General features: G+C 43.8%; 1 protein-coding gene and 1 long non-coding RNA gene across 4 annotated transcripts; one reads left to right on the top strand and one right to left on the bottom strand.

The window, feature by feature from the left end:
• Positions 1–388: 388 nt before the first annotated feature.
• LOC126614843 (probable E3 ubiquitin-protein ligase BAH1-like 1) lies at positions 389–27,366 on the top strand. Of its 3 annotated transcripts, none has more exons than XR_007620542.1 (7): positions 395–870; positions 1,294–1,538; positions 1,640–1,894; positions 2,031–2,168; positions 2,288–2,346; positions 2,453–3,086; positions 3,813–4,089. XR_007620542.1 is itself a non-coding variant. In XM_050282512.1 (7 exons), exons 1-7 carry the CDS (start codon positions 20,737–20,739, stop codon positions 27,197–27,199), a joined length of 951 nt encoding a protein of 316 aa, XP_050138469.1. In that variant the 5' UTR covers positions 20,350–20,736; the 3' UTR covers positions 27,200–27,366. The 3 variants fall into 3 exon arrangements, 2 of the variants coding, with proteins under 2 accessions (XP_050138468.1, XP_050138469.1); XM_050282512.1 differs by lacking the exons at positions 395–870; positions 1,294–1,538; positions 1,640–1,894; ... (2 more) ...; positions 2,453–3,086; positions 3,813–4,089 and adding exons at positions 20,350–20,884; positions 23,048–23,292; positions 23,392–23,559; ... (2 more) ...; positions 26,929–26,987; positions 27,094–27,366; XM_050282511.1 differs by lacking the exons at positions 2,031–2,168; positions 2,288–2,346; positions 2,453–3,086; positions 3,813–4,089 and adding exons at positions 26,674–26,811; positions 26,929–26,987; positions 27,094–27,366 and having other exon boundaries at positions 389–870.
• LOC126614859 (uncharacterized) lies at positions 1,735–26,288 on the bottom strand. Its single transcript, XR_007620550.1, has 2 exons — positions 26,230–26,288; positions 1,735–1,836 (listed from the first exon to the last, which is right to left on the bottom strand). It is a non-coding gene; the product is annotated as an uncharacterized LOC126614859 (long non-coding RNA).
• Positions 27,367–27,685: the final 319 nt, after the last annotated feature.

The raw sequence follows: 27,685 nt of genomic DNA, 5'->3' as shown, positions 1-27,685 counted from the left end.
TCAACGGTTAAAATATGAGTTGAGATAAAGATAAAACCCTAATTGATGAGTATTTCAATTAATCTATTACAAGATTGTCAGCATCTAAATAAGTTATCATGCACTTACATAATAATTTTACTATTTTTTTACTATGAATAAGTGAATAATATCCTTTTCCAACGAACTTACATATACTATTATTAGCTATATAATTTTTTTTGTTCAAGGAAAAATAGAGTCCAGACAACTTCTTTTGGATATCTCACCTAATTTTAGAGTCACTTTCTCAGCCAGTAATCAACCAAGAAAACAAAGAAGAAAAATGGGAAGTGTCACATCGGTGACAAGTGGAACATAAATAATTTTGCAGTAAGTCGATTTGGAAATGTTTTCCAACCTGGATTTACCCAAAAGAAAATGTTTCAAATCCGTTTTAAAAGTTTCCGAGAAATCCTTTCACCAAATCAGAAACTTTCCGAGAAAAATCCTTGACCTTTTCTCGGGAAAATCAGGACCTCAGTATTTCTCCGATTTGTCGTCAGTTCTCCCTTTTTATACGTCTTCTTGTTCAAGTGGAGAGAGAGAGAGAGAAACCGTTACACAGCCCTAGACGCAAACATCACCAGATAAAACTTTCAGAAGAAAAGTTTGGTTTTTTCGGCCTTTCAGTCGCAGCCCATCTCTGATTATCCAGTAAATTTCATTAAGGTCGAAGGATTTGGGTTAAATATTGATGAAAAATGAAGTTCTGCAAGACATACCAGGAGTACATGCAAGGCCAGAAGAAGAAGCTGCCCGGAGTCGGATTCAAGAAGCTTAAGAAGATCTTGAAGAAATGCCGCCGAAAAGATTTCCATGACGTCCGTACCTGCCCTGATCACTGCCCAGGTATTTTTTGTTTTTAAATCTGGTTCTGATGATTTTAATGATTAAAGTTTTAACTTTTCGAATCCCATATATATTATGTATGTATGTATGTTTTCTTGTCAATTTAATCGGAAATCATTGAGATGAAAGCAAACATCTTGCATGCTTTCATGCAATTGTTTGAAAGCCAAAAGTTGAAGGTGGAGTACAAGCCAAGTCCTCTATTAGGCCAGCTGGTGCAGCGTTCCCGTCCCTTGAGTTATCATTATGTTTAGAGTAGTTTAGAATATCGTCTTAAAAAAAAATGCCGGATTTTAATGATGTTCAAGCCTGAAGGCATATGGAATCTGTTTTCACTTGCAAATTTGAGGGTCATTGAATCCAGAATGATATTTGATTTTTTGTTTGTCAATTGTTTTATGCTAATTAGTTGAATTTTTGCAGTGTGTGACGGGAGCTTTTTCCCGGCCCTTCTCAATGAGATGTCTGCAGTGGTGGGTTTCTTCAATAAGCGTGCACAGAAATTGCTTGAACTCCATCTGGCTTCCGGCTTTCGTAAGTACGTGTTTTGGTTCAAAGGCAAAGGTCGAGGGGGCCATGTTGCCTTGATCGAAGAAGGCAAGGACCTCGTGACTTATGCTCTGATCAACGCTGTTGCCATTCGGAAAATACTCAAGAAATATGATAAGGTATGTGAATCCAACCGCTCAGACTTGATAGTTCGTTTATCCAAGTTTCGGTAATCCAGTTAAATATGTATTTATAATTTTCGTTTGTGTTATGGGAACAGATTCATTACTCGACGCAAGGACAGGCCTTCAAGTCGCAAGCTCAAAGCATGCACATTGGACTCCTTCAGAGCCCGTGGCTTTTTGAGCTCATGGCTTTTCACATCAATTTAAGGGAAACCAAGACTAAGTCGAGTAAGACACCGGCTTTGTTTGAGGGATGCTCCCTCAAGATTAATGATGGGAAACCATCTCTCGCCTGTGAGCTCTTTGATTCCGTTAAGCTTGACATCGATTTGACTTGTTCTATATGCTTGGTAAGTATCAAGGTTTTCATATATTGGATTATTGACTGCGTATTTGTGTTGATATATTGGTTTTCTTATCCTGCATGTTGCTGTTGTTGTGTTTCATTTAAGGTTGTGTGACATATTTTTGTCTTCAATGTTACAGGACACGGTGTTTGATCCAGTTGCTCTCGCATGTGGTCACATATTCTGCTACATGTGTGCTTGCTCGGCCGCATCAGTGACTATTGTCGATGGATTGAAGTCCGCAGAGCCTAAAGAAAAATGCCCTCTATGCCGAGAGGTGAGTAAACATCTTCTTTCCAATTGGAGTTGTAAAATTGAAACCTTTTAGGACCTGCATGGCTACAATTCAAATTAAAATCGCTTACCGTTGTGTGATTGTTCATATGTTGATTTCAGGCAAGAGTTTTCCAAGGCGCTGTGCATTTAGAAGAGCTCAACATGTTACTTAGCAGAAAGTACGTTTTTGTCCAGCATATACCGCTCACTTAGAATCCGTATGCGAGTGGATGATCATCCTATATATGCAAAATTTCTCACTGTTATCTGTTCATGTTTTGACAGCTGCCGTGAATACTGGGAGCAGAGACTCCAGACCGAGAGGGTAGAGAGGGTTCGGCAAGCAAAGCAGCACTGGGAATTCCAGTGCCGGGCATTCGTTGGCGTTTAGTCGCTGCCCCGCTGTTGGGGCTCTGTAAACCGCCAACGATTTTGTAGTTTGGAAAGCCATTAACTTCTTGTTTCTGGATGTTTAGTTTCTTGTATGTAACTTTTGAATAACTCTGTACATATGGTCATGTATAAGGGAGGATTCACAGTTTTCTTTTTCACCAAATTGGTTCAAGTACATTTGCATTCTAAAATTTAGGAATCTGAACGAATCGCAATAAGTTCGGAACACTTGGAAGAATTTGGATTGGAAATTTGAAATTCTCAGAATCTCTAACTGCATTTCAATTTCCAATCCAATTTTTGGAAAATATTCTGATTCCAAACATTTTAGGTTCGAATTCAGAAACATTAAAGTCGGAATTGGAAACTTCGTTCCAATTTGCATAATTAAATTAATCATTCATCAGCCAAGGTTTCTATTATAAGTCATGAATAACATACAACATATTGAAAAAGGAAAAGAGATGACATGAGTGCTGGAAGGATGAGGCAAGCAAGAGTTTATTTCCAAAAGGCGTTTGATGAGGTACTTTCACTGAAAAATGTCAAAGAAATGGTATTGTTTTTCATCTTTCGATGTGTAATAAGTAGTATATGTTCTTTTTGCATAATCTGTTTGGGTTTAGTGACTTGTAAAACTGCAATTTCAAAGATTTGAACTACTTTTTAGGTTGGAACGAGTTTCTAAGGGGGTGTATTCAATTGAGATTTTGAGAGATTTTAATTCTTTTAATGAATCTAGGGGAATTCAATTAGAATTTTAAGTGATTCTTTGAAATTCAAGGTGTATTCAATTAGAATTTTAAGATAGTTTATTAAAATCCTTAGAAATCCAGGTGTATTCAATTAGGATTTTAAAGAAATTTATAACATTCTAGGTGTATTCAATTAGAAATTGATTTTAAAGAATTTGAGAAAATTGAGAAATTAGAGGGAATTGGAGATATTTTGTAATGTATTTTAAGCATCCACAAATCTCACCTCTCCCCATGAGATTTTGAGGGAATTGAGTCAAAATTTTATATGAAATCTATACAAATAAATTAAACTCCATAAAAATGTATGGATTTATAAATCCATTCAAATTTCTCAAAGTCTCAATTGAATACACCCCCTAAATTACTTGCAGATTACCATATTTTAAATTAACTAAAAATTTGTTAAGAAACTCTGCATACAATCCAATTTAAAACTACGTTACTCTTCAAATATACCATTATATTCAGAATCACATTGATTGATGTTGTTGCAGGAACGACTCTTGAACTGAAAACAAGAGAATTGAAGTCCTTCAGCAGCGAACTTCCGACGCTTGCATGACTTTTCGAACACAAAATGAGAAGGTTTACTCTGTTAGTTTCTATGTATGCATTTGTTTGGTAGATGTTGATTGAATTTTATTAGTGTTCACCAAAAAAACTAGGGTCAGCAACTTGCTTCCATTCTGCTTGCTTTGGCGTTTGTAATTCTTAGTTCTTGAATCAAATATTGCTTATGAAAAAAATGAAATTGCATAATCTTTCATACAATTTTCAATCTTGCAGCACTGCAGGCTCAAATTTCTAGTCTAATCTAATGTGTGATGGACGGTAGACATGATTATAAAATTTTCTTATTTCACTAATTTATTAAGGAAATTGTAATTGCCGTTCTATATACTCCAAATTTTTCTATAATTAAAATGAAAAATACACCAGTAAGGAATGCAGAATGAGATTTTTGAAATGATAATAACAATTTACTTTATTAAAAAGTTGTTGACCCTAGAAATTACAAAGCCTACGTGGCGCGCAGGCCGAATATATTCTAAGCTAACTACGTCCTTCGGTGATTGCGGGGCGTGCCAACTCGTCGGCCGAGGCTCGGCCGAGGAGTAAATTTGATGATGCTGCGTTGGGTCGCGCTACTGACTTCTGCGTCTTGCGATTGCGGCCGAGAAAGGAACGCGTCTCGGCCTCTTGGGTTCTCGAGCCTGAAGACAAGGCTGCTATTTCTTACAAAGTTCACGAACCGAATTCGGCTTACAATGTGCCGAATGTAATAACTGTAACACCTCACCTCGCCGAGAAGGCTAATGAGATGACCTCGACCAACAAGGATTCGAAAACCCTTCTCGACCGAGACTTGGATAGGCAATCGACCGTTCTCGCCGCAGTGCTGTTGATGCCAACGGAAGATACTGCGAGACCGACCGACTCTACGGTGACAGAGCTATCTATGCCGACTTAAGATATCACCGGTTGCTTCCACAGTGCTGTTGATGCCAACGGAAGATGTGTCAGCGAAAAAGGAAAAGAAAAAGATCTCAAGTTGTGAGAGTTTGCGCAGGGCAATTTTGTATTGATTTTTGTGGGGTTTTTCCATTGCTGAATGTCTTGTATTTATAGTAGCAGAACACCGAGCCCGAGTTCTAATCCTATTCGAACTAGGTTTCCCTCTCCGGATTAACGTTACCTCAATCAGTCCTATCTCTGCTAGGACTACGAATCTAGTCCTTAACTGAGCCGGATTCGCCTTCTAGTTTTACTGATCTCGTCGAGGGTCCCTATTGTATTAGGACTCGACTTGCACTCTGATTTAACCGATCTAGGCCTAGAAGCCCATGAGCTGAACGCCCCCATGACTCTCTCGCCGTACGTCTTCCCGGGCCGAAAGTGATACCTCCCTCGGCCCAAACTGTTATTTTGGGCCCAAACATTGCCCCCTCGCTTTTGAGGTCCTCGGCCTGAAACCTTCGGCCGAGTTTCGGCCTTGAAGAAGCGAATCTACCACTCAGGATCCCAATACCCGAGTTCCAAGGCGCATTTATTGAACATGATCGCACGATCTTGATCCTGCTAAACCACTCGCCACGTGGCATCCCCTAACATGGCCAATCCCCGATAATGACGTCTGAAGCGTGCGCCTGCCCGAACCGTCTCGCCATTATGACCACTATCTCAATTCGTGAGCCATTTCATCAGTCCGTGAGCCCTCCTGTCATCGTGCAGGCGTCGAACCGTCTTTCGTCATTAACTTCGCCGTCACACGCGATCGTGCGCCCCCAAAACCTAAAACCGTCGGTCTTCTCAACCGCATTCCCCAAATGCTCATCATGATCAACGATTCCTCCGGTCGACTTTGCCCTTTGTTTTGAATTTCGAACGATTGCTCTTCCTCCCATTACTCTATAAATACCGAAATTTCCTCATTTGTACTTTACGTTCTCAAACTTCCTGAAATCCCCTACCCTTGCTCTCAAGTGCATTCCTCCATTCCAAGTTTTCGTCCTCAAATCCCCAACCCAGAAAACCTCCTTACGCTGTGCTTTTACAATGGCCTCCTTCATCTCCAAGCTTTCCCGGGAATGCGACCAGCATCAAAAGATCCTTGATCGGAGCTCGATCAAGAATATACGGTTCGAGAACGACATGAGCACCGTCCACCAAATCCTGGGTCCTCTCTTCAAGGCAACAATCCCGCCGACCATCACTGGTCTTCTCCAGGAACACTGCCTTACACCCTTGCTCCAAGGGTTTGAATGGTCGAGATGGGAGGCGGCAAAACCCCAAGGCTCCTGGCCCTCGACGACCACCACCTGGGCGACCTGGGTTGTCCGAATGGAACGGCTCTTCGGCGAAAAATGGAAAATCCTGGGTATCTACGACGCCATCCTCCTTTCGTCGATGGACATTGTCCCTGACAAGGAGCTGCTCCTAGCCGCTCTATGCTTCTGGTGCTCAGCCACCAACACAATGGTCCTTCCCCTTGGTCCCATTGGTCCCACCATCCTGGACATCACCGCCATTTTGGGGACCTCGGCCACCGGGATCCCTATCGACGCGACCCTCTCCGGGCACCCGTCGAATATCGATCTGAAGACGCTCTTCGACCGTCGAGCCTTCGAGACCCTGAACAGTGACGGTCACATCCCGTCGAGGGATGAAATACAGAAGCTCCACAAGAACTTTCTCAACTACAACACCCTCTACCTTCACTTCGCCGGTCGAGGGGAAGAGGACCTGCGAGAGGGAGAGCATGAAGCCTTTCTCTTCTACTGGTACAACAAATACATTTGTTGTACCAAATCAAACAAATGTTTGGTCGAGAATATGCCAGTGGCCGAAGCCCTGGCCAGTGGTCACGTCCTGGCGCTGAGTTCTAATATTCTTGCCCACCTCTTCCGTTGCCTGGCCGAGGCGACTCTCCACACGGTGGACCCCCACCAGAATGGCCCTCTCTGGGTCTTCCAGCTCTGGTTGCAGGTGTACTTCGCCTCCCTTCGGCCGGCTATAGCTGATTTCTCAGCAACGGAGGCTCTTGGTCCTCAGCTAGCCTCCCGACCAACGCCTCCTCATCAGGCCGAAGAGGTATTTAGGTACCTCTTTGCCCTTGACGATCTCTCAAGCGACGAATTCCTGATTTGTCGTCGTCGCGATTACCCCCCCTCCATCAGTCTGCCTACCTCTACGTGGGCCGCAGAGGAGGATGCCGCTCTTCGCCAAACCTGGGGGTCGTTCGTGCTTGCTCGCGACCTTCCTCTCGGCTGCGACGGGAAACGATCGGGGTGGGAAGTGTACCATCCGAACTTCCTTGCCCGTCAGCTCGGCTATCTTCAGGGCTGTCCCGTCCCCCTTCTCTCTTCCCGCACAGTATTGAGCCGCGGACGCGAGCCTCGCTCTTCAGAGAACGAGTGCAGGACTGCCGCGAAGGAGTTTCAAGAGTACTGCCAAAGATTTCGCCTACGACCGGCCACCCCAGAAACCCATTGCACTGACACCTTCGGTGAGTGGTGGGAAAATTACACTCAGGAGTTCTTCGGTGCGCCGGTCGAAGATGTACTAAACAGGCTCTTCGGTAACCGACCTAAGAAAGCCCCGGCCCCCCACTCTCAAGGTAGTTGTTCAATTCCCCCTTTTTCTTCAACCTTGCATATTGTACGCCCTACTGAATTGTCTTTATCCTTTTAGGTAGTCGGCCTTTGAGAAAGACAGAGGCAGTTGCCGCTGCTATGGCCGGGAAAAAATCGGTCGTGGCCAAAAAGGACAAACCTGCTGGTAGGGCCGGGCTGATCAAACGGCCTCGCCAAGAGGCCGGGCCGGCTATCGAGCCTTCCCCGCCTGCCAAGCGGGTCAAACAACTGGCGAAGAAAGGTGCACGGGAGATCCACGTTATTTCCAGCCACACGACGACTCCCAGTGCTTCCCCTTCTCCCGCCGCCGGCCATTCTGGGGTCAAGAAACAGCCGGCTTCGGCCATAGAGACGGTCCCAGCGCGGCCTGCTTCTGTGGCCGGCGAATCAGTCGTACCTCCCTCTGTCGAGAAGGCACCTGTCTCACACCAGGCGGTTCCTACGACCGAGGAAACCTCTCCCAAGAATCCAAAGCCCACGGTCTTCGTGCTGGAAGAGAGTGAGGGGAGCGACGAGGTCCCGCTGGCGCGTCGTCCTCTTACTCGTCAACAAACTCCTCCAGTATCCGAGATGGCGGTTCAACCCGGCCCCTCCTCGGCTAATCGTGGCAAGCGCACGGTCGAGGAACCGACCCCGGCGGCCGAACCTCTCGTTCCTTCTCAAGACCAGGACGTCCCTGCCTCCACTGAAGCAGCTGCGCCAGTCGGCCCATCGGCAGCCGACCGTGGCAAACGCCTGCTCGAGGAACCCGAGGCCACGGCGGAATCGCCGATCCATCCTCAAGACCAAGGCTTCCACATCCCTCCACAAGAGGTTACCTCGGCTTTTGTAAGTACCTTCAATTTTCCTCCTGATTGCTTTTCTGCTTTAGAATTCTAAACAAGGAAAAACTAAATGTCAGGTGCCTGTACATTCTTTTCACCGTCAATTCTATGCGCCGAAGGGCGTTATCTATATTTCCTGGCCGCCTCAGTGGCCATCAAACGTAGATAACCTCCATCGGCCTCGTGAAGTGAGAAGCAATCTGAGACACTGGGCTCGGCCATTGAGTTCTTTAGGTTTGAGCAACGACCCTGGGGACATGGCCGAGGTCTCCTCTCGGCAGGTTAAAAAACGACACCTTCTTGCTATTCTTGTCATGACTTCCTTTAAGCTTAACCTTGTTTATTCGTGCAGGCTTCATGGGAGGTTGAATTCAAAGCTCTCCTCTCCAGCACGACTGCAGAGTCCGGCCCTTCGGCCGCTCCAACTGAGGCTGCCGATCCAAGCGCCCTAACCCAGTTGCGAGAAGTCCTGTCGCTCTCTTCATCGCAAGTACTTGAGCGCAACGGTCTTGATTTGCTCGGCGTGTGTCTGAACGACCTTGGGGCCGACGGTCGCCTAAGCGGAGATGCCATTGTTCGGGCATCGTCTGCTTTGGAGCGCGTTCGGGAGACATTTGGCATCTTCCAGACTGCTCTGAAGGCCGAACAGGACCTGCAAGCCGCCACGGCCGTTCAAGACACCCTCCGTCCGAAGATTGACGATCTACGGGCAAAAGGAGAAGCGTTAGGCGAGCTCGACCGTCAGATGGCCGAACTAGCAAAACGCCGGTCGGTCATTGCTTCTGAACTTGCGAGGGACTTCGAGTCAGGTGGGAATGATCGCCTAACTGAGTATGCGGCGGCCAAAAAACGGGTCGAGCGCCTGAGGCTAGACAAAAAGAATCGGCAAGCCGAAGTCATCATGGCCGACGTGCGGTGGTTGGAATTGAAAGCTCTGCTCAGCACTCTTCTTCCCTCGTCTCCTTGAATGTATTAGACCTACTCATTTTTGTAATACCTGTCAATTTTAATGGAATGACTTTTCCTACAACAAACTTTTTATTCACGCATTTCCCATGTGACCGGATAGTATTTCTTCAAGAACTTCCCATTAATTGGTAATTTGTGAACTACTCCAGTCCGGTCTTTAAGATGATACGCCCCTTTACCGTATACCTTATGCACAATGAACGGCCCTTCCCAATTCGGCGACCACTTGCTGAACCTAGGATCTTTTATTCCTACGGGCAACACCGTTTGCCACACCAATTCACCCTCGCCGAACGTTTTCTGTCGTACCTTTTGGTTATAGGCTCGCTCGGCAATCTGTTTCTGTGCCACCAGTAAGTTATAAGCGTCAAGTCGCGCCTCTTCCAAATCTTCTAGTTCCTGTCTCATGGACTGATTATATTCGGCGCTAAACAAACTACTTTGTTCAATTAATCGCAACGAATTTATGCTCAACTCGACTGGTAGCACCGCATCGTGTCCGTAAGTCAATGCGTACGGGGTTGTTGCAGTCGCCGATCGGGACGACGTTCGGTATGCCCATAATGCCTCGTTCAACTTCAAATGCCACATGCCAGGCCTCTCTTTTATTATTTTTTCGAGGATGCCAATCAACACTTTATTACTTGCCTCGGCCTGCCCATTCGCCTGTGGATAATACGGTGTGGACTGTTCCAGCCGAATTTTCAAATTGGCCGTGTATTCCTTAAACCTTTCGGCTGTGAAGATTGTTCCATTGTCGGTTATGATCGTTTCTGGCACACCGAACCGGGTCACAATGTGTTCCTCCACGAAATCGCAAACTTCTTTAGACGTTAATTCGGCATATGATTTTGCTTCGACCCACTTAGTAAAGTAATCAGTTGCGACTATTATCCATGCATGCTTAGCAGCTTCAGAAGTCGGCGTGATTTTGCCGATTACATCCATGGCCCATCCTCTAAACGGCCACGGCTTAATGACCGAATGTAGCGATTCGGCCGGGACCCTTTGTATAGGCCCATGGATTTGGCACTGCACGCATCCTCGTGCAAACTCGATACAATCTTTCAGTATTCTCGGCCAAAAATAACCGTGTCGTCGGAGTAGCCATCGCATTTTTCGTCCAGACTGGTGAGCTCCGCATACCCCTTCATGAACCTCTGCGATCGCTCGAGCACTCTCTTGAGGGCCGAGGCATAGCAATAACAAACCATCTTCGCCCTTTCGGTACAACTCGCTCTGGTACGTGACATAGTTCGTGGCGTGAGCCCGTGTCCTGCGACTGTGTTTTCCGTTAGGATTATCAAGGTACTGCATAATGGGCTTTCTCCAATCATCTGGTACTGCCTCGGCCGCGCAAATTTCTATAGAGTCCTGGTCCTGCCGATCCAACAACGAAGGCAAGGACATGACCCTGGTACGTATCACATTGTCTCGACGGAGGATTTGCTGATCAACCAAGGCCGGGTATAATTGTTGTAATATTGGTATCTCCCGGCCTAGCTTGCCCCCCAGGAGTTGTGCACCGGAGGCGATTTGAGCCAACTCGTCTGCGTCGGTATTATGAACCCGAGAAATATGCTCGAATGTAATACCGTCAAAGGACTCGGCCAAATAGCTGGCGATCATGTGGTAAGGCGCCAGAGTACAACTCATGCAGCGAAAAGACCCATTAATTTGGTTAATCACTAGTTCAGAATCCCCGAGGACGAGGACACGAGTGGCATGTAGGTCAAGAAGGAGGCCCAGACCAATGACCAGAGCCTCGTACTCGGCCTGATTATTGGTACAGTCGAAATCCAATTTGAGCGAAAAATACCAACGATCGTTGTGAGGAGACTGAATGACGATGCCTGCACCGGCCGAGGACGAAGTACTGGAACCATCGAAATACATCGTCCAATAGTTGTCGCGGGTCACCACCATGCCAATCTCGACATCAGCACCCCCGAAATCGTAAGGCGAAGGGTGCTGGGCAAGGAAATCGGCCAACGCCTGTCCTTTCACAGCTTTTTGTGGCACGTATTGCAAACTAAACTCGGACAACGCCATCGTCCATTTCCCAATTCGGCCCTTCACAATTGGCCGGGTAAGCATGTACCGGATAACGTCGGTCTGGGCAATGACTTGGGTGACCGACGGGAGCATGTAATGCCGAAGCTTGGATGCAGCGAAGAACACGGTGAGACAGAGCTTCTCAACGGCGGAATAATTGATCTCCGGAGGATTCAGATTACGGCTGAGGTAGAAGATAGCCTGTTCCCGGCCGGCATCATTGTCTTGCGCGAGGAGGCAACCGATGGACTCGTCGGCCGCCGAAATGTACAGCTTGAGAGGCTTACCGCGCTGAGGAGGGACCAGGACAGGTGGGTTTGTAAGGGAAACCTTGATCTGTGTGAACGCCGCCTGGTGCTCCTCATTCCACATGAACTTATCGGAGTCCTTGAGTTTCAAAAGTGTGGAAAAGGCTTTCAGTTTACCTGCCGAATTAGCAATAAATCGGCGTAAAAAATTGATCTGGCCGAGTAAGGACTGTAATTGTTTCTTCGTTGTTGGGGGTGGGGCGGTGATGATTGCGCGTGCCTTGTTCTCATCGACTTCAATCCCACGATGATGTACGAGGAAACCAAGAAAATTCCCGGCCGATACACCGAAGGCACACTTGGCAGGATTCATCTTGAGGTTGTGCTGACGCATACGGAGGAAAGCCTGTCGGAGATCGTCCAGATGTGTCTGTCGGCGTTTAGATTTGACGACAACATCGTCGATATAAACTTCGACGATGGTGCCAATTAAATCATGGAAGATGGTGTTCATCGCCCGTTGGTACGTAGCGCCGGCATTCTTGAGGCCGAATGGCATGACAACCCATTCGTAAGTGCCGAGTGCCCCCGGGCACCGGAAAGCAGTTTTGTGCACATCGGCTTTGGCAATAAATATTTGGTTGTATCCGGCATGTCCATCCAGAAAAGATAAGATCGCATGATTCGCCACGGCATCGATTAACAGATCTGAAATCGGCATTGTATACTCATCTTTGGGCGTTGCCATATTCAGATTGCGAAAATCGGTGCAGATGCGCAGTGCACCACTTTTCTTTAATACAGGAACAATATTCGCCAACCATTCGACATATCGAGCTGTCCGAATGAACCCGGCTTTCAAAAGCCGAACTAATTCGTCCTTAACACTGAGTTGTACTTCGGTCGAGAATCGACGAGGTGGCTGACGGAAAGGCTTGAATCCGGGCTTAATACGTAATTCATGCTCGACCAAAGCACGATCTAAGCCGGGCATTTCATGATAACTCCAAGCAAAACAATCTTTGAATTCCGTAAGCAAGGCCCGCAACTCGTCCTTCATTTGTTGAGGAAGTAACGCACTAATAAACAAAAGTCGTGGGTCATCGGCCGTCCCAACATTAATCTCTTCCAAAGGGTCCTTAACAAGGGGCCGATGATCTTCGAGCTCGGCCGGGGCGGCTCGAATTTTATCAAAAGATAATACAGGCCCATTATCTCCCTCAGCAAGGAACTCGACGAGGTTGACGACCGAATTTGGTTGTTTAGATATCGTATACCAATGGGCCAGCAGTCGTTCCATAATAGATGAAACCGCGGCCCTACGTGCTTCCCGATCGGCGTCAAACATCGGTTTCGGGGAGAAAGTTAGCTAATCCGAGTCTCGCCGAATCCTGCTGGACAGTCTCGGCGCCAACCTCGATAGCTTTCTGAACGGAAATCCGAGTCGGCCGTCCCTCTTCATTGAAGCCTTGCAACGTAATATAGCCGACGTGATCGTCATAATACCGTGCTTGAATCATGTTGGCTTCGAAGGGCTGGCTATCGGCCGGATGAACAGTGACCGATTTGCCGTCCCAAAAGACAAGCACTTGGTACAATGAGGAAGGAATACAGCTGGTTTGATGAATCCAATCTCGGCCGAGCAGTGCATTATACTCGGTTTTGGAATCAACCACAAAAAAGGCGGTCATATGGGTGCGACCGGCAATATTCACAGTTAACGGAAGCACACCTTTGGTGTGGGACTTGTCGCCGACAAAACTGCTCATTGTGATCCCTGACGGAATAAGTTCGTCATTTGAACGGCGTAAGGCCTTCATGATGTTCAGGGGCATGATATTGACAGTAGCTCCACAATCGACAAAAACTTTAGAAACCGGATATCCCTCGATGTGTGCCGTTACATACAATGGCTTTAAATGGTGAAGCTTGGCTGATGATAAACGAGGGAACAATTCGGCCAAAGCGGCCTTTAGGCTATCATCTCTTGCTGTTGACTCGCCTTCAGCAATCGATATAAAATCAATATGGCCAGGTTCCTCGACAACCACATCTCCATCGAGGAAATTTGGTTGAGCCGTGCTTGATTGAAAATCGGCAGGTAATACATGAACCATACTAATTTCCATATTATCCAGGACGGACGGGCCCATCTGGTCGAGATCCTCCTCGTTCGGTTGGTTAGCGACTACGGACTCAGTTGTCGTCAGAGTCGGACAACGAGATTCTTCCGTCCCTTCAATAATGTCACTCGGCGGAGCTGCTTCGGCCACTTGTTGGCTCTGCGTGACCGCCTCAGGTAAGGTCGAGATTGACAATGAGCTTGGGGTCAAGTCCTGAACCTGCTCCTGGTAGTGTAGCCGAGCATCCCTAGTGTCGAGATAAGCATCCAGACGGGCAATACGGGCGATTTCATCGGTCGTAAGGCCGAAGAGAGAAACCGCCGAAAATACTTCAAAGTGATACCGTAAATACTGAAGGTCCTCTAGCGAGAAAGGAAGGTCAGCGACATCGATATCGGTATACGGGTCAACTTCAAATCCAAAGACACGAGCTTCTCGTATGTGCTGGAACCTTGCTTTCAATCCTGGATCTGAGGTCTTCTGGATGATCCGCTCAGCATCCGGACAAGTCAAGACAAGATCAATGGTGTCCTGACATGCCTTCGGCAAACCATACAAATCGTTGGCCGAATGTTCCTTATGAAATTCTCGCATATATTCCAAAGACTCCCCAAGGAACGGGGGGTGCAAATTCCGTCGAATTTTGACCAAAGGCTCTTGTATAGCTAGCGGGGATAATTTGCTTTCGGCCTTTTGCCTGAAATGTTCAACACGTGCCTTCATTTCCCCTGGTCGAATGAGAAGTTTGATCCGCTTATCAGCTTCTTCAAACATGGTCTCGACGTCTTGATCGACCAGCCGTTTCCCCTGAGCCAACTCTGTCATAATTGGTGGAGGTGGTCGCTTTTCATTAGTGGCAACTGTATCCTTCGGTCGCCACTTAGGGGCCGAAGTTTGTTGGGCTGCTTGTCGGCGAGCCATGCAATCTATCCGTTGATGCCGGCGTTTCTGAGATTTGGACAACGCGGTATAGACGCCCTTCGAAGAATGGTATGTGTACCAACGTTGATCTCTAGGCTCAGGAGGCTTGAAGGTCTTTTGACTCCGTGATGATCCTGAACTGCTAGAATTACGCTTATAGTAATCATCGTCATAAAATGAAGCATCAAAATCAAGGCGCCGCCTGACCGGGGGTGTCTCTTCCATCCGTACTTTAGGACCGAGCCTCCCAAAAACCCCATGATGTTGGTCTTCATTGGCTATCTTTTGCCGAGTTGCGGCCACGGGTTGCGAAGAAGGTTTCTCTTCTGGTTCACTGTCGACCTTCGCTTTACATTTCCTGCACAGAACCGCTGTCCCACTATCTTCATTGGCGCTACACTCCGTCAAAGATTTGACAATAGCGGGCCCCGTTAAGGCCGCAGATGGTTTATTTGAACGCGAATCGGCCATGAACCGTGGCTGAACATTCTGGTTCCGCGGGCGTTGTGTCTTAACCACTTCAGCCTTGCCTTTCCCTTTGTCCTTGGGTAGGTACGCGTCGACCATATTGACTGTTGCCGTGGGGAACAGATCAGTATCAACACTCATCCTCTTCTCGGGGAACTTCAGTTTGCCATTATCAATCCAGCTTTGGACGTTATCACGAAATACGACGCAATTGTTTGTCGTGTGTTTGCTCGAATTGTGGTATTTGCAATACACCTTTCCTTTAAGCTCCTCGGCCTTAGGAATGTTATGACCAGGCCGAAGCTTAATGATTCTTGCTGATAACAGTTGGTCAAAAATTGCGTCAGCCTTGGTAATATCAAAAGTATAAACCTTTGACGGTTTCGATGTTCCTTCAGTGGCCGAGCGACTTTTGGCTTCTCTAGAATCAACCTGAGTCAATGCCTTGCAAATGTATGGTTTATCTATTACTATCTCAGCCGCATCCACACTAACACATTCATCATCGGTTGATGCATAATTGACAGTAGGGTTCTTGTAAATCGTTCCCCGAGTTGGAGTCTTCGAAGTCTTTTCCTCGCGGAGCAAATAATCGTACTGCTCGACATGCTGGGCCAATTCGTACATATCCCGAAAATTTGCCCCCAAGAATTTCTTTTTGTATTCGACGTCAAGACCATTCAAAGCAAGCCTGACAAATTCGACTTCGGGTAAGGGCACTCGGCACCAATTCCTAGCCGATTTAAACCTAGTAAGATAATCCATTGGTGACTCATCAGATGCTTGAGCCATCCGTGCTAATGAAGAAACTGACATCTCCATCCCCGGTCGATAAAATTGCTCGTGGAACTTCTCGACCAACTCCTCCCAGTTTTGGACGGAATTAGGCGGGAGATTGATGTACCAGGCAAATGCCGAGCCGGTCAATGAAAAATTGAACAGCCGTAACTTGTGGAAATCATTATTCACATCTCCACATTGCGCGGTGAAACGAGCCACATGCTCCAACGAAGACAGGGACGATTCACCAGCAAAAAGACTAAAATCTGGGATCTTGAAGCCCTTCGGGTATCCAAACGTCTCCACGTAAGCTGGGTACGGATGAATAAACTTGGGAAACTTCGGCCCTTTCTTCATAGCCGAGTCGATCATCCGCTGAACTTCGGTCATATCAACAGATGCTGCTTCGACCCTTTGGTCGGTCCCGTCTGACCTACTGTTCGACCCTCCTCCCTTCTCCAAGTTAATTGTTTTGAGCGGGGCAGGAATAGGTTCGGCCGGTACAATCGGTACCGTGTTGTTTTCTGGTAAACAAGGTTGGCGAAGATCGAAAGGCCTGCTGCCACCAACTTGGCTAACCAGCATTTCGAGCAGTTTGGTTTGCCGATCATTGGCACTGAGTATCGCGTTCTGCAGCTTGTCAATGCCTCGACTGAACGTCTGCTCGACTGACCGAGACTGCTCGTCCAGTCGCTTTCGGAGAAACGACCTCGTTGGTGGGTCTGATCCTTCACCACCATCCTCGTCACATTCCTCTATTATCCCTTCATTGAGAACGCATGTGTTTCTGTTGGGGATTTCTAAACCACGGAGTTGACCGCCGAGATTAAGTTCTCTCTCTCGGCGAGTCGCGCTCGTGGACTCAGGTGTACCAACGCTAAGGGGATTCTGCGCCTGTGGCACACTCTGTCCTATGCTCTGACTCGGTAAATCGGCTGTCGACTTTCCCATAGCTGTTTTCTTTTTTACCGATCGTGTTTCAATTGGCATGAACTTCGTAGTTTAGCACTAGGTCCCACTGGGCGTGCCAAAATGTTGACCCTAGAAATTACAAAGCCTACGTGGCGCGCAGGCCGAATATATTCTAAGCTAACTACGTCCTTCGGTGATTGCGGGGCGTGCCAACTCGTCGGCCGAGGCTCGGCCGAGGAGTAAATTTGATGATGCTGCGTTGGGTCGCGCTACTGACTTCTGCGTCTTGCGATTGCGGCCGAGAAAGGAACGCGTCTCGGCCTCTTGGGTTCTCGAGCCTGAAGACAAGGCTGCTATTTCTTACAAAGTTCACGAACCGAATTCGGCTTACAATGTGCCGAATGTAATAACTGTAACACCTCACCTCGCCGAGAAGGCTAATGAGATGACCTCGACCAACAAGGATTCGAAAACCCTTCTCGACCGAGACTTGGATAGGCAATCGACCGTTCTCGCCGCAGTGCTGTTGATGCCAACGGAAGATACTGCGAGACCGACCGACTCTACGGTGACAGAGCTATCTATGCCGACTTAAGATATCACCGGTTGCTTCCACAGTGCTGTTGATGCCAACGGAAGATGTGTCAGCGAAAAAGGAAAAGAAAAAGATCTCAAGTTGTGAGAGTTTGCGCAGGGCAATTTTGTATTGATTTTTGTGGGGTTTTTCCATTGCTGAATGTCTTGTATTTATAGTAGCAGAACACCGAGCCCGAGTTCTAATCCTATTCGAACTAGGTTTCCCTCTCCGGATTAACGTTACCTCAATCAGTCCTATCTCTGCTAGGACTACGAATCTAGTCCTTAACTGAGCCGGATTCGCCTTCTAGTTTTACTGATCTCGTCGAGGGTCCCTATTGTATTAGGACTCGACTTGCACTCTGATTTAACCGATCTAGGCCTAGAAGCCCATGAGCTGAACGCCCCCATGACTCTCTCGCCGTACGTCTTCCCGGGCCGAAAGTGATACCTCCCTCGGCCCAAACTGTTATTTTGGGCCCAAACAAAAGTATATTAAAATACTAAATTATGAAGAACGCATTTGCTTTTTATGTTTTTGTCTTAAGGCTGCATTAATCAATGTTTTAAAGGAAAACTAATGAAAATTGCTTGAAAACTTTAAGTTTTAACGATAAAGATAAAATAAAGGGTAAAATGAATAGTATCATGATTGACTTTTTAGTGTAAAAATATGGTTTTTCGTAAAATCAAACAATATCATGAGCTTTTCGTTAAAGTTCACATGTTTTAATTGGTGGATGAATACATTAGGCCCCAGGGGATAAGATGAACTTGATGACAGTAGTGAAGATGATAAGCATGCTATATAACTATTTGGTTGTGTAATTATTGTTTGTTTATTTTTTTCCTTTATGCGTTGAAATATTAATTAAGAAGTGAGCATGATATAATTACAAAATGCGAGGAAACAATGAAATAAATGTGATTAATAATTATAGCAATATGCGAGAGATTTTCCAGTCTCCTGAAAACACTTTGCAATACTAAGTGTCATAATACAAGTGGTTTGATACTTGAAAAAAAATCTTACCACTTGTATTATAATACTTGATACCGGACCATGTTCGCAACATATTAATTTTTCATAATATTGGATAAACGTAGAAACCTTTGAGAGAAAGAAATGGAGTTGGAGGGCTCAACTTTCGTAGACGACAACAAGCAAAACAAATTGAGCAACGGTGTGAAAACTGAAACGCATTCTTCTTCTACAGGCCGGCGGGGGCTATTTCAGATTTTTGTGTCCACCAGCTTGCTTTACACGTAACAAAACAGTCGGTTCTTGGAGAAATTTTTCGGAGTTCCCGGAACTCCAACTCATTAATACTAGCTGGTGTTCCCCACCAATGCGAATTAGACATCTGGATATGCTTTTTGTTTTTTTAATTTTTAAAGTGAGATGCTGAATCGTCCCATGGAAAATCAAAAACAATTTAACGGTGTTATGCTGGAGCATTCTATTTTTCCAGACTTTGCTGGCAGAGTCGTGGGAGAAGAGGGTTCAACCCCAGAGAGTGGACACCCCACGATGCGGGTGCGGAGATTATTTTCATTTCGACCATTGCGAGGGCTAAGCTGGTGGTCGAAAGAGGTGAGACGCAGGCGTTGGAGAGAATGCCCGGCCACACTGTTTACCCCACTTGTTGTCCACTATCATTAGTCGTTATTCATCCTGCAAGCTTTGCTTGCTTGGGTTGGTTCCCATGGAGGGAGAGAGAGAGGATCGTGATCACCGTTCACATCATCTACGTTGGCTCAATCCTATCTTCTCTTTTTAGATGGTAGGTTGAAAGCTATTTGCAGAAGCCCTTGAGAACAATGTTGCCGACGGCGCCATTGGGGCTTCGAAGTAAACCTTCGTTAGTTTATGTTTGAAGGTTGCACTTCAGCTTTTAAAAATTAATTTTAATTAAAAAATAAAGAAAATAATATCCAGGTGTCTAATTCACATTGGTGGGGAACACCAACTGGTATAAGTGAGTTGGAGTTCCGAGATCACCGAAAAATTTCTCCTATTCTTGGTGGTTGCTGCTATTCTAGCTTCTTTCCGAGACCACCGAAAAATTTCTCCTGTTCTTGGTGGTTGCTGCTATTCTAGCTTCTTGTCAACAGACTTTTAGTGCAACGATCACATCATCACATACGTAATTAACGTGTATCGCTTACAGTTTGTACAATTTTTTATGTTTTGAGGCAACGATCACATCGTCATATACGTAATTAACGTGTATCGCTTACAGTTTATACAATTTTTTATGTTTTGAGGTTTTTGTATGGTTCAAGTGATTTTGATTCTTGTGTATAAAAATCACACACGTTTGACTTTAATTTATATAATATAACTATTAAAATTATAATCAAACTTAATTTTCCGACCTACTGTGAAAGACATTATGTTTGGATGAAAAAATTTAATATTACTAAGGAACTTTAAAATGACAGAAATTGAAATGATGAGATTTTATTTTCTAGAATTTTTTAATTTTCTTGTTTGGTTAACCTAAAAAAACAATGGAATTGAATACAAAATTTGTTATTTTTAAACTTTTAATCATAGAAATTGAAATGACACATATTTTCATAGAATTTAAACTTAGGAATTGGAGATCTCAAATTTCAAGTTCTTTTTTCCAAGCGGAAGTTCTAAATTTCTATGTTTATGAATCTAAATAAAGGAATTTGTGCATGTTAATTTATAAATTCTAACTTTTACCTGAATTCTCAGTTTATAGTTTATGAATCCAAACAAGGAATCCATGGATATTGGAAAAAGTTAAGGATATCTGACCTTTTAGAGTCACTTACACAGCCGGTAATCAACCTAGAAAACAAAGAAGAAAAATGGAAGTGTCAGCCAGTAATCACCAGAAAACCTTCAGAAGAAAGGTCTGACTTTTTTCGGCCTTTCAGTCGCAGCCCATCTCTGATTATCCAGTAATTTAATCAGGGCCTTACTCAGCCAGTAATCAACCAAGAAAACAAAGAAGAAAAATGGGAAGGGTCACATCGGTGACGTGCAACATAAACAATTTTGCTGTCATGTCCATTTGTAAATGTTTTCCAACCTGGATTTACCCAAAAGAAAATGTTTTCAAGTCCGTTTTAAAAGTTTCCGAGAAATCCTTCCACCAAATCAAAAACTTTCCGAGAAAAATCCTGACCTTTTTTCTCGGAAAAATCAGGCCTCAGTATTTCTCCGATTTGTCGTCAGTTCTCCCTTTATATACGTCTTCTTGTTCAAGTGGAGAGAGAGAGAGAGAGAGAAACCGTTACACAGCCCTACACACAAACATCACCGGATAAAACTTTCAGAAGAAAAGTTTGACTTTTTTTCGGCCTTTCAGTCGCAGCCTTCTCCAGTAAATTTAATTAAGGTCGAAGGATTTGGGTTAAATGTTGATGGAAAATGAAGTTCGGCAAGACATACCAGGAGTACGTGCAAGGCCAGAAGACGAAGCTGCCCGGAGTCGAATTCAAGAAGCTTAAGAAGACCTTGAAGAAATGTCGCAGAGAAGATTTCCATGACGTCCGTACCTCCCCTGATCACTACCCAGGTATTTTTTTTTTTTTTAAAATCTGGTTCTGATGATTTTTATGATTAAAGCTTTAACTTTGGTTAATTTTCTGGCTGTTTGAGTCCCATATGTATGTATGTATGTGTGTATGTATATGTGTATGTATGTATGTATGTATGTATATGTGTCTGTGTATGTGTGTGTGTATGTATGTATGTATGTGTGTGTGTGTATGTGTGTGTGCGCGTGTGTAGGAATGGGCAACGGTTATGTGTGTGTATGTGTGTGCGTGTGTAGTGACGGGCAACGGTTATGACGGACGAGTAACTGCTGTTATTTATCCACAACCGTTTACTCGCATAACCGTTTACCCGTTGGGTAATTGTCTAAACGGTTATACTCATACCCATAACCGTTTATAAACGGTTAACCATACTCATAACCGTGTACTTATTTAACCGTAACTGTTTAGTGCCGTTTACCCATTTATCATTTTTAAACCCGTTTATCTTTTCTTTTTTACCATTTACTTATTTTTCACACGTTTTTTTTAACAATTTGAAAATTAAAAAAGAAGAATTTGTCATAATTTTTTTTCTAACAATTAAATACCGTTATAGGTATATTCATCATACATTTCCGCATTTTAATTTTTTAAATCCTTATACCATTCCAATAATTGAAATAATAGTTTACATATGATATTTTTAACTATTAGCAATGAAGGTAATATAAAATTTGGTAAGTATTATTGGGTTACGAAAACTGTTAAAAAACGGTATTCTTAGGTTATTTAACTCGGAATGTAAAATATTAACATAAAATATATAATGGACCATGAAATTTAAAGTGGTTAAGGAAAACTATATTATATTAGCTATAGAAATCATGCAATATAGTCAATAACATTGATCTAAGTTTTGTCCGATAGGGAACATGGTTTGTGTTAATTTTACATATATAAAATAAATAGGTAAATGATTACCCGTTTATAACCACGGTTAATACCCATAACTGTAACCGTGAAATTTAAATGGGCAGGTAACCGCGGTTACCCATAACCGATAAGTATTTGCCCATCCCTATGTTTGTGTGTATGTATGTCTGTGTATATGTGTGTATGTGTGTGTGTATGTATGTGTGTGTATGTATGTATGTATGTATGTATGTCTATATATATGTGTGTATGTGTCTGTATGTGTTTGTATGTCTGTATGTATATATGTATGTATGTCTGTATGTATGTGTGTATGTGTGTCTAATACCCTGAAAATTTAAAATATATGATTATGTCCAAAGTTGAGTCACAGGGCTGCCAGACAGCAGCAGAAAACTGGATTTCCAGTTTCAAGACTCCATTTTCTTTTTGGCATAAGTTCCAATTTAGAGCTCTGTTTTCTACAAACTTTAAATGCCTTTAATGTACAGAACACAAGCTTCAAAACCCATATAATATTACACGATTTGGCTAAGGGGAGCCTAAACTAGGTCCAATAAGGTTGTTTTTTTGCAAATTTTGTGGAGAGATGTTGTTCTATAAGCATAATGTGAACTACGAATGGTTTGATCCCATCGTAGGGTAAGTAGGTAGTCTAATGAGGTTAGATGCAGCCATAATAAAATAACTGAGATTAACCTTTTCTTGAAATTTGGCTAAGAAAAGGAATTTGGGCCTATCTTAGTAATTGGCTTCCGAAGTAAAATTTTCAGGACGTTACAGTCTCTGTGTGTGTATGTTTGTATGTAGGTGTGTCTGTGTGTATGTATGTGTTTGTATGTATGAATGTATGTATGTATGTGTGTATGTATGTTATGTATGTCTGTATGTATGTATGTGTGTCTGTGTCCGTGTGTGTGTATGCATGCATGCTTTTATGCTTGTCAATTTAATCGGAAATCATTGAGATGAAAAGCAAACAAAGCCAAAAGTTGAAGGTGGAATACAAGCCAAGTCCTCTAGTAGGCCAGTTGGTAGCTAGAGCAACGTTCCCATCCCAATCGTCAAACCTCGAGTTATCATTATGTTTAGAGTAGTTTAGAACATCGTCTTTACAACAAAAAACTACCGGATTTTAATGATGTTCAAGCCTGAAGGCATATGGAATCTGTTTTAACTTGCAAATTTGAGGGTCAATGAATCCAGAATGATATTTGAATTTTTGTTTGTCAATTGTTTTATGCTAATTAGTTGAATTTTTGCAGTGTGTGACGGGAGCTTTTTCCGGGCACTTCTCAATGAGATGTCTGCAGTGGTGGATTTCTTCAATAAGCGTGCACAGAAATTGCTTGAACTCCATCTGGCTTCCGGCTTTCGTAAGTACATGTTTTGGTTCAACGGCAAACATCGAGGGGGCCATGATGCCTTGATCGAAGAAGGCAAGGACCTGGTGACTTATGCTCTGATCAACGCTGTTGCCATTCTGAAAATACTAAAGAAATATGATAAGGTATGTGAATCCAACTGCTCAGACTTGATAGTTCGTTTATCCAAGTTTCGGTAATCCAGTTAAATATGTATATAATTTTCGTTTGTGTTATGGGAACAGAGTCATTGCTCAACGCAAGGACAGGCCTTCAAGTCGCAAGCTCAAAGCATGCGCATTGGACTCCTCCAGAGCCCGTGGCTTTTTGAGCTCATGGCTTTTCACATCAATTTAAGGGAAACCAAGACTAAGTCGAGGGAGACACCGGCTTTGTTTGAGGGATGCTCCCTCTGTTGTGCTAGGACAGCACCAAACCCTTTAGAACCAACTCTTTGATAACCCACAGAAAATATATCAAATGAAATGCAAGAACAAAATATTAAAGAACACCAAGATTTTAACGAGGTTCCTCAACAGTCAGTGTAACTGGAGTACGTCCTCGGAGCAGTAGGAGCTCACCCAATAATCCACTATTATCCGATCTCAAAATCTTAATCTTTCTCCCAGTCTGGTTCTCAACCATTTTCTTCCAACTCAAGAAAATACTCAATACCTCACTCTTGTGCTTCATAGTGTAAACCCAAGACCTTCTTGAATAATCATCAACAAAGGTCACGAACCAATGTCTACCACTCAAAGAGGGAGTCTTTGTAGGACCCCAAACATCCGAATGCACATAATCAAGAATGCCCTTCGTCTGATGTACAGCAGTACCAAACTTCACTCTAGTTTGCTTCCCCAAGACACAATGCTCGCAGAAATCAAGTTTACAAGTCGTGGCACCTTTTAAAAGACCTTGTTTCACAAGCCCTTGTAGAGCTTTCACACCGGCATGGCCTAATCTCATATGCCACAATCTAGTAGTATCTGAATCAGATGTGCCCATATTTTCAGAGACTACAGATGCTTCACCTGTCACAGTGCTTCCCTGCAATAAATACAAATGGCCACATCTAGGAGCTTTCATCACAACAAGTGCACCATAAGTAACTTTCAATGTATGTCCATCTGAATGAAACCTGAAGCCCTTGGATTCCAAAGTACCCAAAGAAATAAGATTTTTCTTCAAATTCGGTACATACCGAACACCTGTCAACTCTTTAACCATGCCATCATGCAACTTCAAACGAACTGTACCAATCCCTTTTGTTGTGCAAGGATTGTCATCTCCCATGAACACAACGCCACCATCAAACTCTTTCAAGCTTGAAAACCAATCTTTGTGAGGAGTCATATGATGAGTACAACCCGTATCCAACACCCACTTAGTAGCACAATCAAATGATGAGGAAGTGGTTAAAGCAAAATCAGAAAAATCTGTTTCAACCTCTGCAACATTAGCTTCAGAACTTTCTTTTCCTTTGGTCTTCAACTTAGGACAATCTTTCTTCCAATGGCCCTTATTACGACAAAATGCACATTCATCCCTTTCCAAAGGTTTTCTACCTTTAGAGTTTCCTCTAGGTCGAGACTGTGATTTTTTCCTGCTAGAAGATGACCTCCTCTCCGATGATCTACCTCTAACAAATAAAGCTTCAGAGGTACTATCATGATTTTTATCTCTATGCCTCATTTCATAATTCATCAAGGCATTTGACACATCTTCAAATTTCACAGTTTCTTTACCATGCATAATAGTGGTAACAAAATGCTCATAAGAGTCCGGCAAGGAATTCAACAATATTAAGGCCTTATCTTCATCCTTAATATCCTCATCTAAATTTAACAAGTCGGCAATCAACTTATTAAAAGCATCAAGGTGTCTAATCATTTTTGTACCTTCTTTGTATTGGAAGCGGTAGAGTTTTTTCTTCAAGTGTAGTCGGTTATCTGCACTCTTCGTCATATACTTGTCTTCCAATTTTTGCCACAACACACTTGCCAATGTCTCCCGCATCACAAAATACTTCTGAGTTTTTGCAAGGCACAACCTAATTGAAGAGCAAGCCCACAAATTTAATTTTTCCCATTCCGGCTTCGACATAGTTTCCGGCTTCTCTCCCAACGCGGCAAGTAGATCTTGTTGAGCCAACACATCTTTGACCTCACATTGCCACATCCCGAAGTTGTTTGTGCCATCAAACTTTTCCACTTCGAACTTTGCATTTTGCACCGTCGTTCTTGCAAACCCGGAGCTGCTTCCAAAAGGATTTTCATCTTGCCCGTCTGACATCTTTGGCAACTAGACAGTACCCAAGAGCAACCAGTGCTCTGATACCAATTGTTGTGCTAAGATAGCACCAAACCCGTTGGAACCAACTCAAGCTAACCCACAGGAAATTTATCAAATGAAATGCAAGAACAAAATATTAAAGACACCAAGATTTTAACGAGGTTCCTCAACAGTCAGTGTAAATGGAGTATGTCCTCGGAGCAGTAGGAGCTCACCCAATAATCCACTATCAACCAAATGGGAGTTTACAAAGTGTTGACAATCTCACAACCCAAATAACCCAATACACCCAATAGCTCTCACACACCACAGAAACAAATAGAGAAAGAAATATAATGTATAATTTCTTCTCTATACATATAGCTCAAAGCTATTACAACAACAATTATGATGGATGATTGCTAACAAAAAGAAGAGCACTTTCTTCTTCTCTTCAAAATGAATAGAATCTTCAAGTTCAACTTCTTCAACATCCTCATGGTCTCCAACTTCTTCACTTGTAGTGACTTCAAAATCAGCGGAAATAGGATTTGAAGTACCAGAGGCAACTTTCTCAAGCTCCACCTGTTGGACATCTTTCACATTCTTCTCAGAGACTTTGTACATACTTTCTTCATCAAATGTCACATCTCTGCTAATTACCAGTTTTTTCATTTGCAGCTTCTCTTTATCATTTTTAGGACATTGTAGAGAACTCAATTTAAAATGAGAAGCCAAAGGGGTACTAACCGGTTTGGTTGAATCATGAACTCCACCCTCAAGATTAATGATGGGAAACCATCTCTCACCTCTGAGCTCTTTGATTCCGCTAAGCTTGATATCGATTTGACTTGTTCTATATGCTTGGTAAGTATCAAGGCTTTCATATATTGGATTATTGACTGCGTATTTGTGTTGCTGATATATTGGTTTTCTTATCCTGCCTGTGAATTCAAGTCTTTCGAAAATTGATATGAAATATCGCTCTCGCTCCTCAATAGTTCAGTTGTCTATTTTAAGCCTCATAGTTATGATATAGGAGTACATATGACTAGTTCGTAAAGCTTTGACATTCCTTCCCGCAAACTGCAAACACTGATATGAGTTTGATTTGCTCAACACTGAAACATAAACCTTCAGTATCTGTAGCGTAGGAATACCAAGACATCAGTAGGAGTTGTAGGAAGAAAGCATGTTGCTGCTGTTGTGCTTCATTTAAGGTTGGTGACATATTTTTGTCTTCAACATTACAGGACACGGTTTTTGATCCAGTTGCTCTCAAATGTGGTCACATATTCTGCTACATGTGTGCTTGCTCGGCCGCATCAGTGACTATTGTCGATGGATTGAAGTCCGCAGAGCCTAAAGAAAAATGCCCTCTATGCCGAGAGGTGAGTAAACATCTTCTTTCCAATTGGAGTTGTAAAATTGAAACCTTTTAGGACCTGCATCGCTACAATTCAAATTAAAATCGCTTACCGTTTTGTGATTGTTCATGTTGATTTCAGGCAAGAGTTTTCCAAGGCGCTGTGCATTTAGAAGAGCTCAACATGTTACTTAGCAGAAAGTACGTTTTTGTCCAGCATATACCGCTCACTTAGAATCCGTATACGAGTGGATGATCATCCTATATATGCAAAATTTCTCATTGTTATCTGTTCATGTTTTGACAGCTGCCGTGAATACTGGGAGCAGAGACTCCAGACCGAGAGGGTAGAGAGGGTTCGGCAAGCAAAGCAGCACTGGGAATTCCAGTGCCGGGCATTCGTTGGCATTTAGTCGCTGCCCCACGGTTGGGGCTCTGTAAACCGCCAACGATTTTGTAGTTTGGAAAGCCATTAACTTCTTGTTTCTGGATGTTTAGTTTCTTGTATGTAACTTTTGATTAACTCTGTACATATGGTCATGAATAAGGGAGGATTCACAGTTTTTTTTCTTTCACCAAATTGGTTCAAGTTTGGGAGCAGCCTCTCCATAAATGGTAAATGGGGGTAAGGCTAGCCGACATTCACCTCTCCCAGACCCTGCGTAAAGCGGGAGCCTTATGCATTGGGTACGACCAAATTGGTTCAAGTACATTTGCATTTTGGATTATGGTCAAATGCATCCTGGCTCCTTGAACCTTACTACAAAGTATCCGATGGTGCAATTATATTTTGTAACGCTATTTGTACCATATTTATTGACTACTAAGATTGAAGGCGGAGGAGGAGGGTTGGTTTGGGTTGCTGTTCTAGTTGTCGTTATCGCTGTCGTCGCCAGCGC

The sequence above is a fragment of the Malus sylvestris genome, chromosome 3 (genome assembly GCF_916048215.2).
Source record: "Malus sylvestris chromosome 3, drMalSylv7.2, whole genome shotgun sequence".
Lineage (NCBI taxonomy): Eukaryota > Viridiplantae > Streptophyta > Magnoliopsida > Rosales > Rosaceae > Malus > Malus sylvestris.
Note: the sequence above shows the minus strand (reverse complement) of the source record. Positions and strands in the feature narration are given on the sequence as shown.